General features: G+C 40.9%; 1 protein-coding gene and 2 non-coding genes across 3 annotated transcripts; 1 reads left to right on the top strand and 2 right to left on the bottom strand.

The window, feature by feature from the left end:
- The first annotated feature begins 864 nt into the window (after positions 1 to 864).
- LOC125580645 lies at positions 865 to 7,005 on the top strand. Its single transcript, XM_048745484.1, has one exon. It carries the CDS (start codon positions 1,155 to 1,157, stop codon positions 6,873 to 6,875), a length of 5,721 nt encoding a protein of 1,906 aa, XP_048601441.1. The 5' UTR covers positions 865 to 1,154; the 3' UTR covers positions 6,876 to 7,005.
- Positions 1,797 to 1,903, bottom strand: LOC125581075. Its single transcript, XR_007318786.1, has one exon. It is a non-coding gene; the product is annotated as a small nucleolar RNA R71 (small nucleolar RNA).
- Positions 7,006 to 16,164: 9,159 nt separating the features above from the next.
- On the bottom strand, positions 16,165 to 16,270 carry LOC125581064. Its single transcript, XR_007318775.1, has one exon. It is a non-coding gene; the product is annotated as a small nucleolar RNA R71 (small nucleolar RNA).
- Between the last annotated feature and the right edge of the window lie 7,464 nt (positions 16,271 to 23,734).

Here is a 23,734-nt window from a genome sequence, read left to right as displayed (position 1 = left end):
TCGATTTACTACAGGTGTATCAACCCTTACCGGGGACCACTGGAAAGTTGATGGGATTAACCAACTTCCCACTTTCTTCCACCCACTTTTCCTTTGCACGATTTTTCATACTTTTCTGTATAATATTTGCTTTCTTTTTATCCAAAGGGTGGGGAAGAAACATCATTATCCAACTTTGTAATAATTGAACTTGTCAAAACTCTCTCTCTTTGAAATATCATTGTTCTTAGTGTTCTTGAGCTGTTCTTCAATTGTTCATCATCTGTTCTTGAGTTTTAATTTCGTTTTGCTTATTTAATCCTTGTTTATCTTTATTCTCTGTTGTATCTACTTGAATATGCTTCAATCTATTATGAGATTAAGTGTTTTCATGAAGATTAGTGAGTAGTTTCCTTAAGAATTCATGGGTTAGGGAGATTAGAGTAACTTAGTGAAGATCTATGGTGTTATTGTATTAGATCCTTGTATGAACTTGCTTGTTGAGTATTTTTAATGCTTGTTTAGTCTTGATCACTCTAAACCTGATTTCTAAACACTTCTCATCAGACATGATTAGATGAAGTGTTTGAATCAACTCAACTAAGCTCTAGTGAGATTAGCCAAGGACACTTGATGTTAAAATTGCTAGATAGTTATTGAACTTGAACTTAAAGATTGCTTGATTGAATTAAGCCAAAGACATTTGATGTTTAATGATTTCTAAGCAAATGGGCATTTACCTAGACATAGGACTTGTCTAAGATTGTGTTTAGACTTAAGAGATTATTTTGATTGAAAGCTTGTCACCTAGATTGGATCTTAGTTACTTGAAGTCAATTCCCAATACCCATGGATTCACTTGTCTAAATTGATTAAAACCTTGTTGTATTGCTCTGTTTGCTATTGTTACTTGTCACACACTCACAACTATTGAATCTGCTTAGCTTAAGAAATGACTTGTATTCTCACTGATTCACATCACTAGGACTGGTTCGACATTCACCCCCCTACACTACAACATTTGCAATAGGCAGAAAAACCTATTATCAAATTGGCGCCGTTGCCAATCCTAGTCTGATTGTGACATTGCGTTTGAGTCTTTGCTTGAGACTGAGTTTTACTTTGTTTTTAAGTTACTAATTATCTATCTTCATATATATTTGGATGACAGGTGCATGAACTTGAGAAGCAAAGGATCAACAAATCTTGCACCAAGAGTGGACAACATCAAAGCCTTAGAAAGAGAGTTGGGAAGACAGAGAAGAGAAAGAGAAAAGCAAGCCCACTTACATAGATTGGGGCTTGAGATGGAGAGAAACCCGAATCAACCGGAAGGTGTCTATGAAGTTGATGATCATAGACAAAATGTCCAAGAAGTTCCTCCTGGAGCTGCTCAAGAGGGCAATGGTCAAGGAGCTGCCAACCTTCGACCTAGACAACCACAACGCCAAGCTAGGGCCATCGGTACATATGATCAACCTAACATAAATGGGAATAGGTTGGGCATTAGGGGACCGCCAGTTGCCAACAACAATTTCGAGATCAAGTCCAGCCTCATCAACATGATTGAAAACAACAAGTACCATGGACTTGCCTTGGAAGACCCACTAGATCACCTTGACAGATTTGATAAATACTGTGGCTTGTCAAAAACAAATGGAGTTTCAGAGGATGCTTTCAAGCTCAGATTGTTTCCCTTCTCTTTGGGAGACAAGGCTCACACTTGGGAGAAAAACATCTCAAGTGATACTATCACAACTTGGGATGAATGCAAGAAGGCCTTCCTCAACAAGTTCTTCTCTGCTACAAGGACTGCAAACCTTAGAAATCAGATCTCTGGTTTTCAACAAAAAGGACTTGAAGGATTTTCAGAGGCATGGGAGAGATTCAGAACCTACTTGTCTCAATGTCCCCACCATGGCTTCAACAATGAGAGCTTGCTAAGCACTTTCTACAGAGGAGTCTTGCCTAAATTCAAAAGCCAGCTTGACACTGCAAGCAATGGAAACTACTTGGGGAGGACTGTCGAAGATGCATTAGAACTCTTGGAGAACATGGCACAGAGTGATTCTGTCTACAATGATGAATATGACAGAAGAGACAGAAGTGGGGGAGGAGAAGATATGACCACAAAAAGAGAACTGAAAGCAATACAAGAAAAGATTGACATGCTACTATCAGAAAAGAACAAGAAGGAGGAGTTACATATGGTTTCTGAAGCTGATGGAGTAGAATGCCAAGAAGATATGTACTATGTCAATGCTCAGGGTACATGGTACAAGAAGGAACATGACTATCAAAACCAGAACAACTACCAACAGAAACCCTTCTACAACAACCAACAGAAGCCATTCAACAACTACCAGCCAAAACCATTCTACAACAATCAGCCTAAGCCATTCTACAACAACAACCAAGGTGGTTACCAACCAAAACAGAACTTCCCTCCTGGATTCTCACCAAAACCAAATCAACCTGCACAAGAACAAGCTGGATCATCAACACAACCTCCACAAGAGAGTAGTACTGAAGCGATGTTAAAACAATTATTGGAGGGACAAGCTAGAAGTGAAAAACAATTAGGGTATGAGCTGAAAAATCTACCCAACAAGATTGATGGGAATTACCATGATCTAAACAACAAGTTCAAAAACTTGGAGAACCAGTTTGTCTCTATGACAGCCAGCTCAAGTCGCAAACAAGGTACACTACCTGGAAACCCTGAACAAAACCCAAAGGAGACAATGAAGGCAATCACCCTAAGGAGTGGAAGAGAGTTGCCTCCTAAAGTTCTCATTAAGGATAATGAGAAACTAGGTGGGGAGGTGGTCATCAATGTAGATGATGATGTGGTGATTGTGGATGAGAAAACTAATGAGGAAATATTGGAGAAGATAGTTGAAGCTAAGAGCAAGAGAAAGATTGGAGAGGAGAAATTTGAGAACAAAAATGAGGAGGTTACATCAACAAAGGAGAAATTGTTCACTCCTCCTCCCTATGAGCCAAAACTTCCCTTTCCTGGAAGATTCAAAAAGCAACTCCTAGAGAAATACAAAGCCTTGTTTGACAAGCAAATGAGTGAAGTTCAGCTCACCATGCCCATAATTGATGCATTTATGCTGGTTCCACAATACAGCAAGTTCTTGAAAGATGCTGTAGAACAAAAGAAGAAAGAGATGGAAGGGATGGTGATTCTTACTCACGAGTGCAGTGCCATTATTCAGAGAATGACTGTCCCAAGGAAGCTAGAAGACCCTGGTAGTTTCACCCTGCCATGCGCCATTGGACCTTTGACATTTGAGAAATGTCTATGTGACTTGGGAGCAAGTGTCAGCCTCATGCCACTATCCATTGCCAAGAAGCTTGGGTTTACACAATATAAAAAGTGCAAGATCTCTTTGGTGCTAGCTGATCGATCTGTCAAGCTCCCCATTGGCATCCTAGAAGATCTTCCTGTAAAGATAGGAAATTGTGAAGTGCCTACTGACTTTGTAGTGCTTGAGATGGATGAAGAGCCTAGAGATCCTTTGATCTTTGGGAGACCTTTCTTGGCGACTGCTGGAGCAATGGTGAATGTGAGAGATGGCACAATTGATCTCCACCTTGGAAAAGATCACATTCTCCATTTTGATATCAAGGAGATGATGAAGAAGCCCACAACTCAAGGAGAAATATTCTACATTGATGAGATGGATGCCTTGGCTGATGATTTCCTTGAAGAGTTAGCGATTGAGGACTCTCTTCAACAGGCCCTGACCATTGAAAGAGAGACCCAAATGATTGAAAACAAAGAGAGTGATGAGCTAGTAAGAAGGCTAGATGTTCACCTTGAGGAGGATGGAGAAGATGAGTTCATGGAGTTGCCACAAATGACTCAACATGCTGCCTCAGCAGACATTCAAGAGAACCTCCATCAAGCTGATTGGAGTGAGCTCAAGGCACCAAAAGTGGAGCTTAAACCTCTTCCCCATGGTGTAAGGTACGCTTTCCTTGGACCTAATGAGACATATCCTGTCATTGTGAGTAGTGAGCTGACTGAGAATGAATTGTCTATGCTTTTAAATGAACTTAAAAAGTATAGAAAAGCACTAGGATACTCACTTGATGACATTAAAGGAATCTCACCATCTTTGTGCATGCATAGGATACATCTAGAGGATGAATCTAAAACTTCAATTGAACACCAAAGAAGATTAAATCCTAATTTGAAAGATGTTGTTAAAAAAGAGATAATCAAATTGTTAGATGCTGGTGTGATCTATCCTATCTCTGATAGCAATTGGGTTTCACCTGTGCATGTAGTTCCTAAAAAAGGTGGCATAACAGTTGTTAAGAACGAAAATGATGAGTTAATACCAACAAGAACAATAACTGGACATAGGATGTGCATTGACTATCGAAAACTGAATGCAGCCTCTAGAAAGGATCATTTCCCTTTACCATTCATTGATCAGATGTTAGAGAGGCTAGCTAACCATCCTTATTATTGTTTCCTTGATGGATACTCTGGATTTTTCCAAATCCCTATACACCCAAATGACCAAGAGAAAACGACATTCACTTGTCCTTATGGTACCTTTGCATATCGAAGGATGCCATTTGGACTGTGCAATGCACCAGCAACATTCCAAAGAGCAATGATGTCAATTTTCTCTGATTTTATTGAGGATGTAATGGAGGTGTTTATGGATGATTTTTCTGTATATGGTTCTTCGTTTGCTACTTGTTTGTCAAATCTTTGCAGGGTATTACAGAGATGTGAGGACACTAACCTGGTGCTCAATTGGGAGAAGTGTCACTTCATGGTCAATGAAGGGATTGTTCTTGGACACAAAGTTTCTGAGAAAGGAATTGAAGTGGACAAAGCCAAGATAGATGTCATGGTTGGTCTAGCTCCACCAAGAACAGTGAAGGATATAAGAAGCTTTCTGGGTCATGCCGGTTTCTATAGAAGATTCATCATGGATTTCTCTAAGATAGCTAGACCATTGACCAGGCTGTTATGCAAAGAAGCTGCATTTCACTTCGATGAGGAGTGTATGGAAGCTTTCAAAAACCTGAAGAATGCACTCATCAGTACACCCATAGTTCAGCCGCCAGATTGGGATCTCCCCTTTGAGATCATGTGTGATGCAAGTGACTTTGCTGTAGGAGCAGTCCTAGGCCAGAAGAGAGACAAGAAGTCACATGTGATCTACTATGCAAGTAGAACACTTGATGAAGCTCAAGCTAAATACTCTACAACTGAGAAGGAGCTATTGGCCATTGTCTTTGCATTTGAGAAGTTCAGAAGCTACTTGGTTGGGTCAAAGGTGACTGTCTACACTGATCATGCTGCATTGAGACACCTCTTAGCCAAGAAAGATGCAAAACCAAGACTGTTGAGATGGATTCTGCTGCTACAAGAGTTTGATCTTGAGATCAAGGACAGGCCTGGAGTTGAGAATGGAGTAGCTGATCACCTGTCCAGGTTGAAGGTGGAGTGTGGAATCCCTATTGATGACAGACTTCCAGAAGAGCAAATGATGGCTATTCATGCAGTGGTAGCTGTTTGTGAGACGGGAAAGAAACTTGAAGAGGTGAAGGCAGCTGATGAGAAGGGTCCTTGGTATGCTGATATAGTCAACTACTTAGCTACTGGAAAAGAGCCATTGAACCTTGAAGGTTATGCCAAGAAGAAGTTCTATAAAGATGTGAAGAGATATTATTGGGATGAGCCTTACCTCTACATACTTTGTAGAGATCAACTCTATAGAAGGGCAGTGGCTGAAGAAGAAATTGATGGGATCCTTACACATTGTCATGGATCATCCTATGGAGGCCACTTTGCTACCTTTAAGACAGTTGCAAAGGTGCTACAAGCTGGATTTTGGTGGCCTCACATGTTTAAAGACACCCAAGACTTTGTCTCAAGGTGTGACTCTTGTCAAAGAAGAGGAAACATCACCAAGAGGAATGAAATGCCTCAAAACCCCATCCTAGAAGTTGAAGTGTTTGATGTCTGGGGTATTGACTTCATGGGGCCTTTTCCTTCATCTTATAGCAACAAGTACATACTGGTGGCTGTAGATTATGTCTCTAAGTGGGTGGAAGCAATTGCAAGTCCAACCAATGATGCAAAGGTGGTTCTAAAAATGTTCAAGAGCATAATCTTTCCAAGGTTTGGGATTCCAAGAGTTGTGATCAGTGATGGAGGGTCTCACTTCATCAACAAACTGTTTGCAAACCTCCTTAAGAAGAATGGTGTGAAGCACAAGGTTGCAACTCCTTACCACCCCCAAACAAGTGGTCAAGTTGAGATTTCCAACAGGGAGATCAAGTCCATTCTGGAGAAGATTGTGGGGGTTACAAGGAAAGATTGGTCCATCAAGCTTGATGATGCATTGTGGGCTTATAGGACAGCTTACAAGACACCTTTGGGGACTACACCTTTCAACCTTCTCTATGGAAAATCTTGCCATCTACCAGTTGAGCTTGAGTACAAGGCACTATGGGCAGTCAAGTTGCTGAACTTTGACATCAAGAGTGCCAAGGAGAAGAGATTGATCCAGCTGAATGAACTTGATGAGATAAGACTTGAAGCTTTTGAAAGTTCAAAGATCTACAAAGAGAAAACAAAGGCTCTCCATGACAAACATATCCTGAAAAGAGACTTTAAAGAAGGAAATCAAGTTCTTCTATACAACTCCAGACTGAAATTGTTTCCAGGCAAGCTCAAGTCAAGGTGGTCTGGTCCTTTCAAGATTAAAGAGGTTAAACCTTATGGAGCAATAGTTTTGTGGACTTCTGATGGAAGAGAGTTCACCATCAATGGACAAAGGGCGAAGCTTTACTTGGGAACCAAATCGGAAGACCTGGGAACTTCAGTTCCACTGTCTGATCCTACACCGGCCTAATCTAAAAGGAGGCAAAGTCAAGCTCGGGACTTAAAACAAGCTCACTTGGGAGGAAGTCCCATGCGTATCCTTGTATATATTGCATTGGTATTTTCATTTTTCATCTTATTGCATAAAAAAAAAAAAAAAAAAAAAAAAAAAAAAAAAAAAAAAAAAAAAAGTTGTGTGCAGGTGCTTGATCGGTTCAGTTTTGAGCAGGAGTCGTGCGTGGGAGCGAGGTCTCACAGCGACACCTCAAGGTCGCTCCATCTCAGAGCGAGGTTTCTAGAGCGATACTACAAGGTCGCTCGCGGTTTCGACGAAACGGAGTTCAAAAACTAACCCAGAGCGACACCTTGACGTCGCTCCAGCTCAGAGCGAGGTTTCTAGAGCGATACTACAAGGTCGCTCACGGTTTAGTCGAAACACGACGCGAGGAAACGACTCGGGAGCGACCTCTCCCAGCGACACCCTCACGTCGCTCCCGAACCGGTCCAGGTAAGTTTCCTAACTCTAAACCCCGGTTTAACTCAAGTAAACCGACCCTAACCACCCTAGACTGAACCGGACGACCCTAAACCTACCCCAACCCCCGCGACTCCATCTCTATCACTCTCCCTTCCTCTCAAAAACTCACAAACTCTCTCAAACTCACCCACACCAAAATTCCCAAAACCTTCTCAATTCTCACCCAAATCAACTAGTTCTTGTTTCTAAATCCAAGCTTTCGCCCCTGTAGTCTATTCTTCACTACCCATTCACAATTTCCTTTCATCCAGAGCAAGGTATTGAGTTTTTAAATTCAAATTCGTAGGTTCATGAACCCTAGAATTTGAAAGTCGAAATTTGGTTCTTTTCTTGCTAGATTGTGGTGAAATAGACTAGGGAAAGTTTATCTATCAAGTTGGGTTGTTGAATTAATGGTGAAATTGAGTTTAAATCGCACTTAGGCAAAATTAGGATTCATGGATTTGGGGGTTTTTTTTCGAATTTGATCTTAATTGGGTGTGTTTGTGGGTGGACTAGATGAGTTAAGATGTTACATTGTTGCATTGTGTTGAACTTGAGTTTAAACTGAAAAATTAAACTGTTAAGTTCACTTTCACTTGCAAAGTCTTGCTTTTCTTTACTTCCATCTACTTATCCCTTTCCAAGTTGGTAATTTTTCAGGTGAAAATGGTTAAGAAGACAAAGGGAAGGTTGGAAGCTGAGAGGCAAGAAGCCGAAAGTCAAGAGTTTGCACTAAGAGGAAAAGCTTTAACCAGCGAGCCAACTGGCTCAGGGACGCATAGGACTGTGCGACAGCAGACGTTGGCTGCAAAGAAATCGAAAGAACACGAGAAGAGGGCAGGAAAAAGCGTACCAGTTAACACCCATGAGGAAGGTGAAACTGAGAGTGAAGATGAGCCGGCACCTACGAAGAAAGCCAAAATGTCAAGGGGCAAAGGGGTTGCTGTTGATCGAGACAGAACGAAAACTCCATCTGTGGAGGAGCTATATGATCATTTGAAGAATGGAGTCACTTGGGCTCCAACCAGGTTTGCCGACCTCGATTTGCTGAAGGAGTTGGGTCTAGAGTCTGATATTGAGACGATGCTGGGACATTTGAAGATGCCAAAACTCCTCACCATGGCTTATCCTTTCTACAAGGATGTCACTTGTCAGTTCCTATCCTCTCTTGTGGTCACTTACCATGACACGGCGCATGTGAGACAAGGATGGGGAAAAATCAGGTTCAAGGTCAATGGAAGAGAATTCAACATGAACTTCAAGGACATTGGGAGGGTCATGGGGTTCCAAGACCTAGAAGACCACTCACTTCCCAAGTGTGAGAACCTCCCCACACAGCTCTGGAAGTTGATCACTGGAAACAAGCACTCTACCGGGGCGGACAAGAACTCACACATCCGACACCCGTCTGTACGCTACCTCCACAGATTGCTAGTCCATGCTTTTTACCCACGGAAGCAAGCGGGTACGGTTACTGAGGAAGACATGCGACTGCTCTGTCCGGCTATCCGTCCATACGCTCAACCTGGACTGTTACCCCTTCCCAGCACTGATATCTATGCTACCTTTGGGATTGTCAGTTTCTTTGTGGGCCGTCTCGAGCACTACAGAGACTGGGCGTGGTACACCACTGATTCGCGCCCAAAGATGGGGATAGGCGGAATGATCACACCACTGCTCCAATTTCTGAATGTTCCCTTGGGAAAGGACGCAGCGGGGCCTAGGTTCATTGATGGCACCTACTTGAGGATTGCCACCTATTTCAGTGGGATGTATGGGAAGGACTACGTCTACCACTACTACTTGCAGGGCAAGCCAGTCGAGGTGGTTCTTCCAAACCGGAACCTGACGAGTTTAGAGATACCTGGAGCTGTCAGCTTCAACATTCCCCAGGAGTACTTTCTCGGAGAACACGGGCCTCTCGATCCAATTCAACCAGATCCATCAAGGAAAAGGAGTGTCCCTACGCAACCTGACTCGCCTGTTGCAGACACATCTGAGCATATCTATGGACCTCCGCGCTACTACTTCAAGCCCCATGACGGAGTCCTTCCACCTGGAGCTCTCCGTGATGCTCATGACCACATTGGTCGTCTCCAGAGGTGGAACAAAGCTCAGGACAGAACGATAGAAAAGCTGAAGGATAAGTGCAAGGCGCTCAGCAAGACTGTGAAGAAGCAGGCAAAGACTTCAGCCAAGTTCATGAAGAAAGTAGCTGATGTCTTAACTAGGGGAGGAATAGCTGGATGTAGCTCAGCCGATTTCGCTTTTGCGAACACCTCAAACCCCCAGCCTCCACCACCGCCTGATGCTCTTGGCTTCCCCCTCACTGCTGCGCAGCTTCAGCGTAAGTGGAGGAACCCACCCACTCAACCTTCCACTTCAGGCAACAAATCCCCATCCCTCGCTTCTTCAGACAGTGAGGACGAGATTGACGAGGTTGAGAGCCAACCATGGTATGGAGGCTCCGGTTCAGCATCCGGTGGTTACTACACCACCTTCCCTCCTGACGACGACGATGCTGGGGCATCTGCCCCCACATACTATCCATAGGAGGTACTTCTTTCTCTACCTTGTATATACCATTTCATTTTTGCAAATTAGTTTTCTTCTCGGTATCTCTCTCTTTCCTTGAACACAGAGACTGTGTATCTAAAGTTTGGGGGAGGTACCAAGCATTTGATCATGTTTGCTTTCATTGTGTTTCATTTGAGTCATGCATTGAACACCTATTTGCATAAAAAAAAAAAAAAAAAAGATTTTTCATTTAGATTGCATCATTTGCACCATTAGGAGAGTCTAGAGCATATAGGTTGCATTCACTTGCATTGGGAGCAATGATTTTAAATACCTTGTAAAGAACACTACGTTGCACCTGAGTATCCATGCACCTCTCGAAAAGACTTGTATGTTTCGAGCCTTGAAAACTCTTCTTGAAACTTGTTGATTGTAGAAACTCAGTCTTTGAAGCCAGCTACAACCTTATTTGAACTGAATGAACTTAATGCTTCTTGCTTAGGGTCTCTTGTGTACTGAGTCATGGCTATACACACTTGAGTTGTCACATCTTTTATGCCATTCTTTTTGACAAACTCTAGTGGTAGACCACTCCCAAAACCTTTCCTTCCTTTTAAGCTTTCATTGTTTGATGAGTGAGGCCTTCTTCGGAAAGTTTTACATGTGCATAATGTTGAGAGTATCGGGAACGACAATGCTTGATCTTCATTTTTGCTGGATTGGACACTCTATTGTCTAGCTATAGGTGGGAGGGTGAGCGTTGTAATCATGATTTGGGAGAAATAAAAAGGATAGATTCTTGTGCTCAAGTGAATTGATTTATTGGGATAAGTAGAGAACCTCCAGCTCTAGTTTTGAAAAGTCTTGGCCCCCAACCTTAAAAAAAAAAAAAATAAAAAAAAAAAAAAAAAAAAAAATAAAAAAGAGAGAAAAAGGGGGCTAGCAAAGTTGTTAGGAGCTGAGAGACATTTTGAGGTTGTGAAAAATCCCTTATAGATTTCAAGGAAAAAGAGCTGATGTTTTTAGAATCTTTTGGTGAGAGGTGTGAGTTGGGTTTGACATTTGAGAGTGAATGTGTAACTTATATGTTTGGGAAAAGGGTAGAACAATGGAGATTGAGCATTGTATGCATGAGTTGGTCCCTTTCTTAGATATATTATGTGCAATGTCAAGGCTACTTGTTTTGAGAGTAAACCACCTTAAAGATCATATGTTTTGAACCTCTTGAATCACTTGAATAAAAGCCTTCCCTTACCCAACCAAATGACTTGGACCAACTGACCATTTGCAAGAATTCACTTGATATCTTATGCTTAATGAATGTGAGAGTTGGCAGATCTGAATGTGTGGATGCTTGATGGTGAGTGTAGGGACAAAAGGAGTTGAGATAGGCCTAGAGAAGCTAGAGTGTAATAAGAGAGTGTGCTAATTGTGTTTGCTAGTGGTGTTTCTTTTGGTTATGAGCTCCCACCTTCAACCTCTCTCCCTATGAGTTCTAGAAAGTTCACTTGTGGACAAGTAAAGAACAAGTTTGGGGGAGTTGATATCTTGCATATTTCTATTGTTTTATCCATTCATCCATGTGCATTTTGATCATATAGATTAGGATTTAGCCATGTTTAGGTTGCATTTTGCATACATGAGTCCTTATCAGGTATTGGAGTACCACATGGAGTTCTTGGAGACACTTGGAGGCATTTGGAGCTCAAAAAGGAGTGTTTAGAGTGGTCATTGGGCGAGCAAGGCATGGGAGCGACCAGTCCGGAGCGACACCACCAAGTCGCTCTGATCACCAGTCTGGAGCGACCTCACTAGAGCGACAGGAAAGAGTCGCTCGCGTATTGATCACCCGGAGACAACGGATCCGGAGCGACCTCTCGCAGCGACACAGCGAGGTCGCTCCCGAATCATGGAATTTCAGAGAGTGAAAGATGAACACGGATGAAAGCCTTAAAGATCTTTTCTGAAGCTCAAAATTTGTGGAGACACTGGAAATTGAGTTAGCTTTCCAATGGAAGTGGTTTCAAGTCATTTGGAGATGTATTGGATAAGTTATAATCGATTTACTACAGGTGTATCAACCCTTACCGGGGACCACTGGAAAGTTGATGGGATTAACCAACTTCCCACTTTCTTCCACCCACTTTTCCTTTGCACGATTTTTCCTACTTTTCTGTATAATATTTGCTTTCTTTTTATCCAAAGGTGGGCAAGAAACATCATTATCCAACTTTGTAATAATTGAACTTGTCAAAACTCTCTCTCTTTGAAATATCATTGTTCTTAGTGTTCTTGAGCTGTTCTTCAATTGTTCATCATCTGTTCTTGAGTTTTAATTTCGTTTTGCTTATTTAATCCTTGTTTATCTTTATTCTCTGTTGTATCTACTTGAATATGCTTCAATCTATTATGAGATTAAGTGTTTTCATGAAGATTAGTGAGTAGTTTCCTTAAGAATTCATGGGTTAGGGAGATTAGAGTAACTTAGTGAAGATCTATGGTGTTATTGTATTAGATCCTTGTATGAACTTGCTTGTTGAGTATTTTTAATGCTTGTTTAGTCTTGATCACTCTAAACCTGATTTCTAAACACTTCTCATCAGACATGATTAGATGAAGTGTTTGAATCAACTCAACTAAGCTCTAGTGAGATTAGCCAAGGACACTTGATGTTAAAATTGCTAGATAGTTATTGAACTTGAACTTAAAGATTGCTTGATTGAATTAAGCCAAAGACATTTGATGTTTAATGATTTCTAAGCAAATGGGCATTTACCTAGACATAGGACTTGTCTAAGATTGTGTTTAGACTTAAGAGATTATTTTGATTGAAAGCTTGTCACCTAGATTGGATCTTAGTTACTTGAAGTCAATTCCCAATACCCATGGATTCACTTGTCTAAATTGATTAAAACCTTGTTGTATTGCTCTGTTTGCTATTGTTACTTGTCACACACTCACAACTATTGAATCTGCTTAGCTTAAGAAATGACTTGTATTCTCACTGATTCACATCACTAGGACTGGTTCGACATTCACCCCCCTACACTACAACATTTGCAATAGGCAGAAAATCCTATTACCATGAGGCTGTAATGGAGGAGATGAGAGCCAGGGATAGACACACACTTCAGTTAGCCGAGAAGGTAGATTCTCTGAACTTCTTTGAGTGACTATGAGACTGAGCAGAAGCTTGTTAGACTAGAGAACATGGTGTGTGAGTTGGCCAAGAATAAATCAAGGTCTAGCTTTGATTACTTTGTTGCGGTTATGGTTATGGTCTTAATTTTCATATGCATCGTCCTCATCTTTATCTAATGTGTTATGGTTATGGTATAGTTATGATTCGGATTAGTAATGAGCTATGTGTAATGTGTAATGACTAATGGGAACTCTTTGTATGCATCGTTTCTTTGTGCACAAGAAGCAAATTATGTGTAATGTGTACTTGTATTTGGATCATTTTATGTGTAATGTGTATTTGGATCATTTGAGCACAAGAATCAAACTACGTTTTTATGTGACTCAAGTAACACGTTACTGTAAGCTCGTGACAGTTTCCTTCTATAATATCAACATGTGAAATTTGAATCAAAATAACATGTTACTTGATTCTACTCGTGTCATAATTCACTAGATGTCAAAAAAAGTAGTTTCAAGTGTCACAAGATGTACTAACGGGTCACAAGACAAACAATATACAATCACAAGATATGAACTTCTTGAGCCTATAAATAAGAGAAACATATTCTCGTTAAAATTACAACTTCTCTACTTCTCATATCAAAAACAACTTCTCTAGTACTCAGATTAAAAACATTTCCATTTTTTTTCATTCAAAATGGCATCTTCTTCCCATTATCATTACCACAAAGATAATGATGCTGAATTTGAATCTATGTTTGAAGAATTCTTAGAAATCCAAGATATTATTCCCGAACCGAAAGAGCGAAAAAACGTGTTTTTATTGAGAGAAACCGGGAAGAAGGCCACATGAAGCTTTGGAATGATTATTTTAGCGAGACTCCGACATTCCCGCACAATATATTCTGGAGACGGTTTCAAATGAACAAGACATTGTTCTTGCGTATTGTGCATAGTCTCTCCCAAGAAGTTGAGTATTTCCAACCAAGAGAAGATGCAGTGATATCTTGCATATTTCCATTATCTTATCCATTCGTCCATGTGCATTTTGATCATATAGACTAGGATTAGCCATGTTTAGGTTACATTTTGCATACATGAGTCTTTATCAGGTGTTGGAGTGCCACATGGAGTTCTTGGGGGCATTTGGATGCATTTGGAGCTCAAAGGAGGTGAAATAGGTGATCATTGGACGAGCAGAGGAAGGGAGCGAGGTTCTGCAGCGACGTCATGAGGTCGCTCCAAAGCACCTCTCAGAGCGACCTAGCTGGAGCGACCCCGTGAAGTCGCTCGCCATATTCATCCCGTTGGAAGCCCAGAGCGACTTGCCCAGAGCGACGCACCGAGGTCGCTCGCATCTCACACCCCTCTCGGAGAGACCTCCCAAAGCGACACCCCGAGGTCGCTCGCGTCTCTATGGCGAGACGACACGAAGCGAAGCCCGGCGCGACCTCTCAAAGCGACCCACTGAGGTCGCTCCCGAAGGCCGGAGCGACTTGTCGGAGCGACATGCCGAGGTCGCTCCGCATCTATTGTTGGGTCGATTTCTATTTTACTTAAGGCCCTTTTGGTCATTTCATTATGCACGTTTTACATTTCTAAAACCTATGTTTTAAACATCTTTGGTGGCCGCCAGGCAGATTATCTTTTGATCTATTGAGAAATACACAAAAACTCTCTTGAGAAGTTCAATCTCTTGGATTTTGATTGTTATGTTCTTGTGTTATTGTTGATTTCTTATCTATTTCTCTACATGATTAATCTGAAATCCAATATGGGTTTAAGAGGAATCATGGAGATTAGTGAGTAATCACCTTTTGAATTCATGGGTTAGGAAGATCAAGGGTGATTAGGTTAGTTCTAGGATGTTTTAGTGTAGATCATTCTTGTTCCTTGCTAGTAGAGTATTCATAATGCATCTTTTGAGTGGCTGAGTTGGCCACTCAAAAGTTGATCAATAGGCATTTCCCACCCAAAAGGTGTTTGATGAAATGCCTGAGACAACTCTCCTAGGCTTTTAGTATACTTTGCCAAAGACATTTGTTGTTAAAGGTGCTAAAATAGCTAATAGACTTGTTAGTAATGATTGCTTTCATATTATTCAACCAAAGACATTTGATGTTTGAGATATGTTAGCAAATGAGCATTCATCTAGACATAGAGCTTGCTTAGAATTGTGTCTAGGCTTAAGGTCGATAGTTTGATTGATCATTTGTCATCCTTAGTTCGAAACTTGATCACTCAAGGTCTAATCCCTATGCCCATGAGTTCTCTTTTCCCTTAGTCAGGAAAGTATCATTCTGTTATTGATTTTTAGTTTTAGTCATAGCTTAAAACTCATCTAAATCATTGGTTGCACTTAGATTAAGTGAGTACTTGCATTCTCGGTGCTTTGATATCCCTCAGAACTGGTTATACAATCACTATACTACAACATTTGTCTTAGGAGCCTTGAAAACTCCTAACATCAAATTGGCGCCGTTGCCAAATTCTGAGTAGATTTAAACATTGAGATTTAGTCACTTGCTTGAGACTAAGTCATTTTAATTTTGTTTTGTTACTGATTCTTCTTCTTCACCTACCTTTCACTTTCAGGTGTATGAACTTGAGGAGCAGGGGTCCATCAAACCTAGTTCCAATAGTAGCAGACATCAGAGCTTTTGAGAGGGAGTGTGCTAGAGCTAGAAGAGAAGAAGAACAACAAGCCCACTTGCAGAGATTCGATATTGATATGGAAGATCAACCGCAAGGGGCAGAACACCAACCGCTGGCAGCTCGACCCATTGGTGCTTATGACCGGCCCAAGATTCATGGTCATAGACTGGGAATCCGAGCACCGGCTGTGGCAGCCAACAACTTTGAGGTCAAGTCAGGACTCCTCAACGTGATCGAGAACAACAAGTATCATGGCTTGGCTCTAGAGGACCCATTCGATCACTTGGACAAGTTCGACAGCTACTGTGGGTTGTCAAAAACCAATGGTGTGTCCGAAGATGCCTTAAAGCTCAAGCTATTCCCTTTCTCTTTGGGGGATAAGGCACGTCAGTGGGAGAAGTCTCTACCCAGCGACTCTATCACCACTTGGGATGATTGCAAGAGAGCATTCTTGGAGAAATTCTTCACTACTTCAAGAACTGCTAAGCTGAGAAATGAGATCTCCAATTTCCAACAGAAGAACTTGGAAGGATTCAGTGAAGCCTGGGAGAGATTCAAAGGCTACCAAGCCAATGCCCACATCATGGTTTCTCTAAGGAGAGCTTGCTGAGCACCTTCTACAGTGGTGTCCTTCCTAAGTACAGAGCCAGATTGGATACAGCTAGCAATGGGTTCTTCTTGGGAAGAACTGAAGATGATGCAGAAGAGCTGGTTGACAACATGGTGAAGAGTGATGCAGTCTACAGTGGAGACCACGACAGAGACAGTAGGGTGATGATAAGCAGACGAGGAAAGAGATCAAAGCTTTGGAAGACAAGATAGACCTACTCATTGCTGAAAAGCCACCCAAGAGCAGCTGCACTTTGTTGGTAACCCAAGCAGGACGATCCACCTGTTGTCCATGAGGTTGAGGGTTTGGAAGGTCAGGAAGAGCTGTGTTTCATCAACAACAATGGTAGCTGGTACAAAAAAGAGCCCAACTTTCAGTACAACAACTACCAACAGAAATCCTACCCCAACAACCAACAGAGTGGTTATCCGCCTCGAAACAACCAGCAAGGCAGCTATCAACCTCAGCAAAACCCCTCATCTGGTTCCTCTGCTCCTCAAGAGAGCAGCACTGACACCCTGCTGAAACAAATCTTGGAGTCTCAGACTAGAAGTGAGAAGCATGTTGGTTATGAGTTGAAGAACCTTCATTCCAAGATTGATGGGAGCTACAATGAGCTCAACAACAAGTTCTCACATCTTGCTTCTACAGTCAAGAATTTAGAGAATCAGTTTGCTTCCATGAACACTCACCAGACTCGCCAGCAAGGATCTCTACCTGGAAAATCTGACCAAAACCCCAAGGAGGCCAAAGCTATCACCCTTAGGAGTGGTAAGCAGTTACCTCCTACAACCCTCACCAGGGATGCTGAGAAACTAGGTGAGGAGGTGGCCATCAACTTAGATGATGAAGTGGTGATTGTTGATGAGAAAATCAATGATGAAATCTTGGAGAAGATTGTGGAAGCCAAAGGTAAAGGAAAGGTGGGGGAAGAGAAGAAAACAGTGAAAGATGGTGAAGTTCTTGCTCCAGCAAGTGAGAATTCTTTTGTTCCTCCTCCCTATGAACCCAAACTACCATTCCCTGGTAGATTCAAGAGGCAGCTGCTAGAGAAGTACAAGGCTTTGTTTGAGAAGCAAATGAGTGAAGCTCAGGTTGCAATGCCCATCATCGATGCTTTCATGTTGATTCCTCAATACAACAAGTTCCTGAAAGATGTTGTAGCTGCAAAGAAGAAGGAAATGGAAAGCATGATGATTCTTACCCATGAGTGCAGTGCCATCATCCAGAGGCTTGATGTTCCAGAGAAGTTAGAGGATCCAGGATGCTTCACACTACCTTGTGCTCTTGGACCTATGGTATTTGAGAAATGTCTCTGCGATTTGGGAGCTAGTGTCAGCGTGATGCCTTTGTCTGTTGCAAAGAAGCTTGGATTCACTCAGTACAAGAAGTGTAGACTCTCTCTGGTGTTAGCTGATCGTTCAGTGAAGTACCCTGTGGGCATCTTAGAGGACCTACCTGTGAAGATTGGAAGGTATGAGATACCTACAGATTTTGTGGTGCTTGAGATGGGTGAGGAGGCTCAAGACCCATTGATTCTTGGAAGGCCATTCTTAGCTACAGCAGGAGCAATTGTTAAGGTGAAAGAGGGCACGATTGATCTCCATTTGGGTAAAGGGCATGTTCTCCACTTTGACATCAAGGAGAAAATGAAGAAACCAACTGTGTTCGGGCAAGCCTTCTACATTGAAGAGATGGGCACTCTTACTGATGAGCACCTTGAAGAGTTACCACCTGAGGACGACGAGGAGGGAGCATCTCCCTCTACTCATTCTCCATAGAAGGTAACCCACTACTTTCCCTTGTATATACCATTTCGTTTTTGCATATTAGTTTTCTCTTTTTGGGTATCTCTCTCTCCTTGACAACACAGAGACTGTGTCATTTAAGTTTGGGGGAGGTACCAAGTATTTGATCACGTTTGCTTTGATGATTTTGAGTCTCATGCATTGCATTATACATATATATTTGCATTAAAAAAAAATTCATTTAGTTTGCATCATTGGCATTTCTAGGAGAGTCTAGAGCATATAGGTTGCATTTACTTGCATTGGGAGCAATGATTTGAAATGCCTTGTAAAGAACATTACTTTGCACCTGAATAGCTTATGCACCTCTCAAAAACACTTGTATGCTTCGAGCCTTGAAGACTCTTCCTGAAACTTGTTGATTGCTGAAACTCAGTCTTTGAAGCCAACTACAACCTTATTTGAACTGAACGAACTTAATGCTTCTTGCTCATGGTCCCTTGTGTACTGAGTCATGGCTATACACACTTGAGTTGTCACATCCTTTATGCCAATCTTATTTTGACAAACTCTAGTGGTAGACCACTCCCAAAACCTTTCCCTTCTTTTAAGCTTTCATTGTTTGATGAGTGAGGCCTTCTTCGGAAAGTCTTACATGTGCATAATGTTGAGAGTATCGGGAACGACAATGCTTTATCTTCATTCTTGCTAGATTGGGCACTCTATTGTCTAGCTATAGGTGGGGGGGGGTGAGAGTTGTGATTATGATTTGGGAGCAATGAAAAAAGAAAAGAAATGACTCTTTGTGTTTAAGTGAATTGTCTTATTGGGATAAGTAGAAAAACCTCTAGCTCAAGTTATGAAAAGTCTTGGCTCCCATCTAAAAAAACAAAAAAAAGAGAAATAAAATATAAAAAGAAAAGAAAAAGAAAGAAAAAGGGGGCTAGCAAAGTTGTTAGGAGTTAAGTAATGTTTTGAGGTTGTGGAAAATCCCTTGTAGATTTCAAAGAGAAGGAGTTAAAGTTCTTAGGATTTTTTTGGTGAGAGATGTGAGTTGGGATTGACATTTGGGAATGATTGTCTAATTGTATGATTGGGAAAAGGGTAGAACAATGGAGATTGAGCATTGTATGCATGAGTTGATCCCTTTTTTTAGATATATTATGTGCAATGTCAAGGCTACTTATTTTGAGAGTAAACCACTTTAAAAGATCATGGATTTTGAACCTCTTGACCCACTTGAATAAAAGCTTTCCTTTACTCAACCAAATGATTTGGACCAATTGACCATTTGCAAGAATTCACTTGATGCTATGCTTAATGAACTTGAGAGTTGGCTGATTTGCATGTGTGAATGCATGATGATGAGTGTAGGGATGAAAAGAGTTGAATAGGCCTAGAGAAACTAGAGTATAATAAGAGAGGGTGTACTAATGCTGAATTTAGATGTTGATTTGAGTGTTTTTGTGTGTTTCTTTTGGCTATGAGCTCTCACCTTCAAACATCTCTCCCTATGAGTTCTAGAAAGTTCACTTGTGGACAAGTAAAAGAACAAGTTTGGGGGAGTTGATATCTTGCATATTTCTATTATCTTATCAATTCGTCCATGTGCATTTTGATCATATAGACTAGGATTTAGCCATGTTTAGGTTACATTTTGCATACATGAGTCTTTATCAGGTGTTGGAGTGCCACATGGAGTTATTGGGGACATTTGGATGCATTTGGAGCTCAAAGGAGGTGAAATAGGTGATCATTGGACGAGCAGAGGAAGGGAGCGAGGTTCCGCAGCGACGTCATGAGGTCGCTCCAAAGCACCTCTCAGAGCGACCTAGCTGGAGCGACCCCGTGAAGTCGCTCGCCATATTCATCCCGTTGGAAGCCCAGAGCGACTTGCCCAGAGCGACGCACCGAGGTCGCTCGCATCTCACACCCCTCTCGGAGCGACCTCCCAAAGTGACACCCCGAGGTCGCTCGCATCTCTATGGCGAGACGACACAAAGCGAAGCCCGGAGCGACCTCTCAGAGCGACCCACTGAGGTCGCTCCCGAAGGCCGGAGCGACTTGTCAGAGCGACATGCCGAGGTCGCTCCGCGTCTATTGTTGGGCCGATTTCTATTTTACTTAAGACCCTTTTGGTCATTTCATTATGCACGTTTTACATTTCTAAAACCTATGTTTTAAACATCTTTGGTGGCCGCCAGGCAGATTATCTTTTGATCTATTGAGAAATACACAAAAACACTCTTGAGAAGTTCAATCTCTTGGATTTTGATTGTTATGTTCTTGTGTTATTGTTGATTTCTTATCTATTTCTCTACATGATTAATCTGAAATCCAATATGGGTTTAAGAGGAATCATAGAGATTAGTGAGTAATCACCTTTTGAATTCATGGGTTAGGATGATCAAGGGTGATTAGGTTAGTTCTAGGATCTTTTACTGTAGATCATTCTTGTTCCTTGCTAGTAGAGTAGTCATAATGCATCTTCTGAGTTGGCCACTCAAAAGTTGATCAATAGGCATTTCCCACCCAAAAAGTGTTTGATGAAATGCCTGAGACAACTCTCATAGGCTTTTAGTATACTTTGCCAAAGATATTTGTTGTTAAAGGTGCTAAAATAGCTAATAGACTTGTTAGTAATGATTGCTTTCATATTATTCAACCAAAGACATTTGATGTTTGAGATATGTTAGCAAATGAGCATTCATCTAGACATAGAGCTTGCTTAGAATTGTGTCTAGGCTTAAGGTCGATAGTTTGATTGATCATTTGTCATCCTTAGTTCGAAACTTGATCACCCAAGGTCTAATCCCTATGCCCACGAGTTCTCTTTTCCCTTAGTCAAGAAAGTATCATTTTGTTATTGCTTTTTAGTTTTAGTCATAGCTTAAAACTCATCTAAATCATTGGTTGCACTTAGATTAAGTGAGTACTTGCATTCTCGGTGCTTTGATATCCCTCAGAACTGGTTCGACAATCACTATACTACAACATTTGTCTTAGGAGCCTTGAAAACTCCTAACACCATGCAGCCGGACGGTCTAGCCTATCTCCGCTCCAAAATTGTACCGCAGCAATTCGTCAATTGGCGTATGGTGGTGGGGCTGACACCGTTGACGAATATGTCCGTCTAGGTGAAACAACAGCTAGAAAATGTTTGCACCATTTTACCACCGGAATAATCCACTTGTTTGGCGATCAATACCTAAGACGTCCAACACCAGAGGATCTGCAAAGACTACTGTATATTGGAGAACAACGTGGATTTCCAGGAATGGTTGGAAGCATCGACTGTATTCATTGGGAGTGGAAGAATTGCCCAGCCGCTTGGAAAGGAATGTATTCACGAGGAACCGGAAAACCAACAATTGTGTTGGAGGCGGTAGCTTCATACGACCTCTGGATATGGCACGCGTTTTTTGGAGCTCCAGGTACTATGAACGATCTTAATATTCTTGATCGATCACCTGTTTTTGATGAAATAATTAACGGAAACGCTCTGAAAGTCAATTTTCATGTCAACGGAAGGGAATACCATTTGGCTTACTATCTCGCCGATGGTATTTATCCGAAATGGACTTCTTTTATTCAATCTATCCGACTTCCACAATGTCCAAAACATTGTTTATTTGCTAAAAACCAAGAAACCGTGCGAAAAGATGTTGAGCGTGCCTTCGGAGTCCTGCAAGCTAGATTCGCTGTTGTTAGAAATCCATCTAATTTATGGGATAAAAACAAAATAGGAATTATTATGAGAGCATGTATCATACTCCATAATATGATTTTCGAAGATGAACGAGATTCCTACATTAACGCTTCAGATTTCAACAAGGAGAAGATGTGGATCCCACTTTTGTAGTCAAACGGACTACAAATCTCGGTACTACAATGGGTCGTCGAGCAGAAGTTCGGGATACACAAGGCCATCAACAATTAAAAGAAGATTTGATTGAAAATATATGGGCTAAATTTGGACATTTCCCGAATATCTACAATGTTTAAGTTTCTATGAATTCAATAAAATGTTTGTTTGCTTTTTTTATAATGTTTGAAATTTTTTTCCTTGTTTTTTTTTGTAACTTTTAAATTTTCTCATGTTTTAAATTTTAATATTAAATGTTTTATTTTAATTTTATGTTTTAAATGTCATTACTTATTAAAAATATATAATTTATTTTCTAAGAGACATCTAAAAGTCCTACCAATAATCCTAACTTTTACCATTGTCCTTAACTTTTTCTCTTAACATAAAAATAACTATAAACTAATCTAAGGACTTAAAATTAGTCCCACCAATAATCATGCTCTGATATATCAATACTTACACTTGAATTGAGCATTTGAGAGAATTTTAATGTATAATAAATCCAAGGGATTTTTGAAAAAGATTGGGATTTGAGCAAGTTTTTAGAAAGTGTTTACAATGGAATTTAGAGAATTTGAGAAAAAAAGTTTTTTTTTTAATTTAGCTTAAAATTCTGAGTTAACACACTCTATAATCATAATATGGAAGAAGAAAAACCGAGCAAGGGGAACAATGTTGAACAATCATGCCATTAGCAATAACTCAAACCCACAACATCTAATATCTTCATATCCTACATGATTCAAGGGACGAAGATGAGATGTTCTTCTGCTCAAGGGATAAAGATATGATTGATAAGGTTCCTTGGTTGATTATTAAATCCAGTATTTACTTTGCTCCATCGCTATGGTTAATCCCACTTTTCAGACTGAACTGATGGGTATTCCCGTAGAAAGAAGTAGTCTTTCATCACTTGACACCCGACTAATCAAGTTTGGAGTTTGGTCACAAAGTGCTGTAAAGCTCAATTAGCTAGAGCAGACGAGAGACTCGGGATCAAATACAGGTTTTCAACGGCTATGCAGGATATTTAAAAAACGTCATGGACCAGGTCTTCTCATGTACACAATAAAAGAAACTATTATCTCAAGTAGCTGCACAAGAAGAAACAAAAGTCAATGTATCTCAAAGTTTGAAAGTTAAAGATGTTCTTGTCACATCTTTGTATCCAGAGTACTCAGATCACTTGAAGAACATGTTCTCAAAGCTTTTACCAAAAGAAAAAACATGTTCTCAAAGCAAGCTAGATCAACAGGAGTTTATCAACCAAGTGGAGAAAAGTATCAACAAATAGACGAGAAGATTCACGACCAAAAGTCACTAATAGAGATGTATTTTTTGAGTTTAATTGATAACGTTGTCACAAGTGCTAGGTCAACGTTCGGATACGTTGCTCATATAGTATTTGAGGATTAAAACCATGTGTACTGTATCAGCCAAGGGATGCCTTAGCTCTTGGTCTCCCGTGCATTCGATCCATTCTATTGAACCTTGTCACCTTACTTCTCCTTCTCATGGATGTGATGCAGAATGGGGAACTGACTCGGGGTAGGTTGAGCAAAACGCATCAGTGAAGACAAAAGTCAACACTCACAAAAGCAACCAATGATTCACAATTTGTTTGATCACTTTTTTCTGGAACGAAGGTTTAAACAAGAAGATAAACAATTTATTCCTTTTTTATTAAATACCATCTCATTAGGTGTTATTTTGGTGGAGTTTTTCTCCATTGAATTTTAAATACAAATCCCTTCTTAGATAATCCCAACTAAACTTTGATAAATATCTTGATGAAATCCCAATATTCCAAAGAGGGATATTTTATAGA

Source organism: Brassica napus, chromosome C1 (genome assembly GCF_020379485.1).
Source record: "Brassica napus cultivar Da-Ae chromosome C1, Da-Ae, whole genome shotgun sequence".
Classification (NCBI taxonomy): domain Eukaryota; kingdom Viridiplantae; phylum Streptophyta; class Magnoliopsida; order Brassicales; family Brassicaceae; genus Brassica; species Brassica napus.
The sequence above is the reverse complement of the archived record's forward strand: the minus strand, read 5'-3'. Positions and strand labels throughout refer to the sequence as shown.

Bases quoted from the DNA above. Each gene is read 5' to 3' on its own strand.
- LOC125580645 (XM_048745484.1), top strand. From the start codon at position 1,155: ATGAACTTGAGAAGCAAAGGATCAACAAATCTTGCACCAAGAGTGGAC.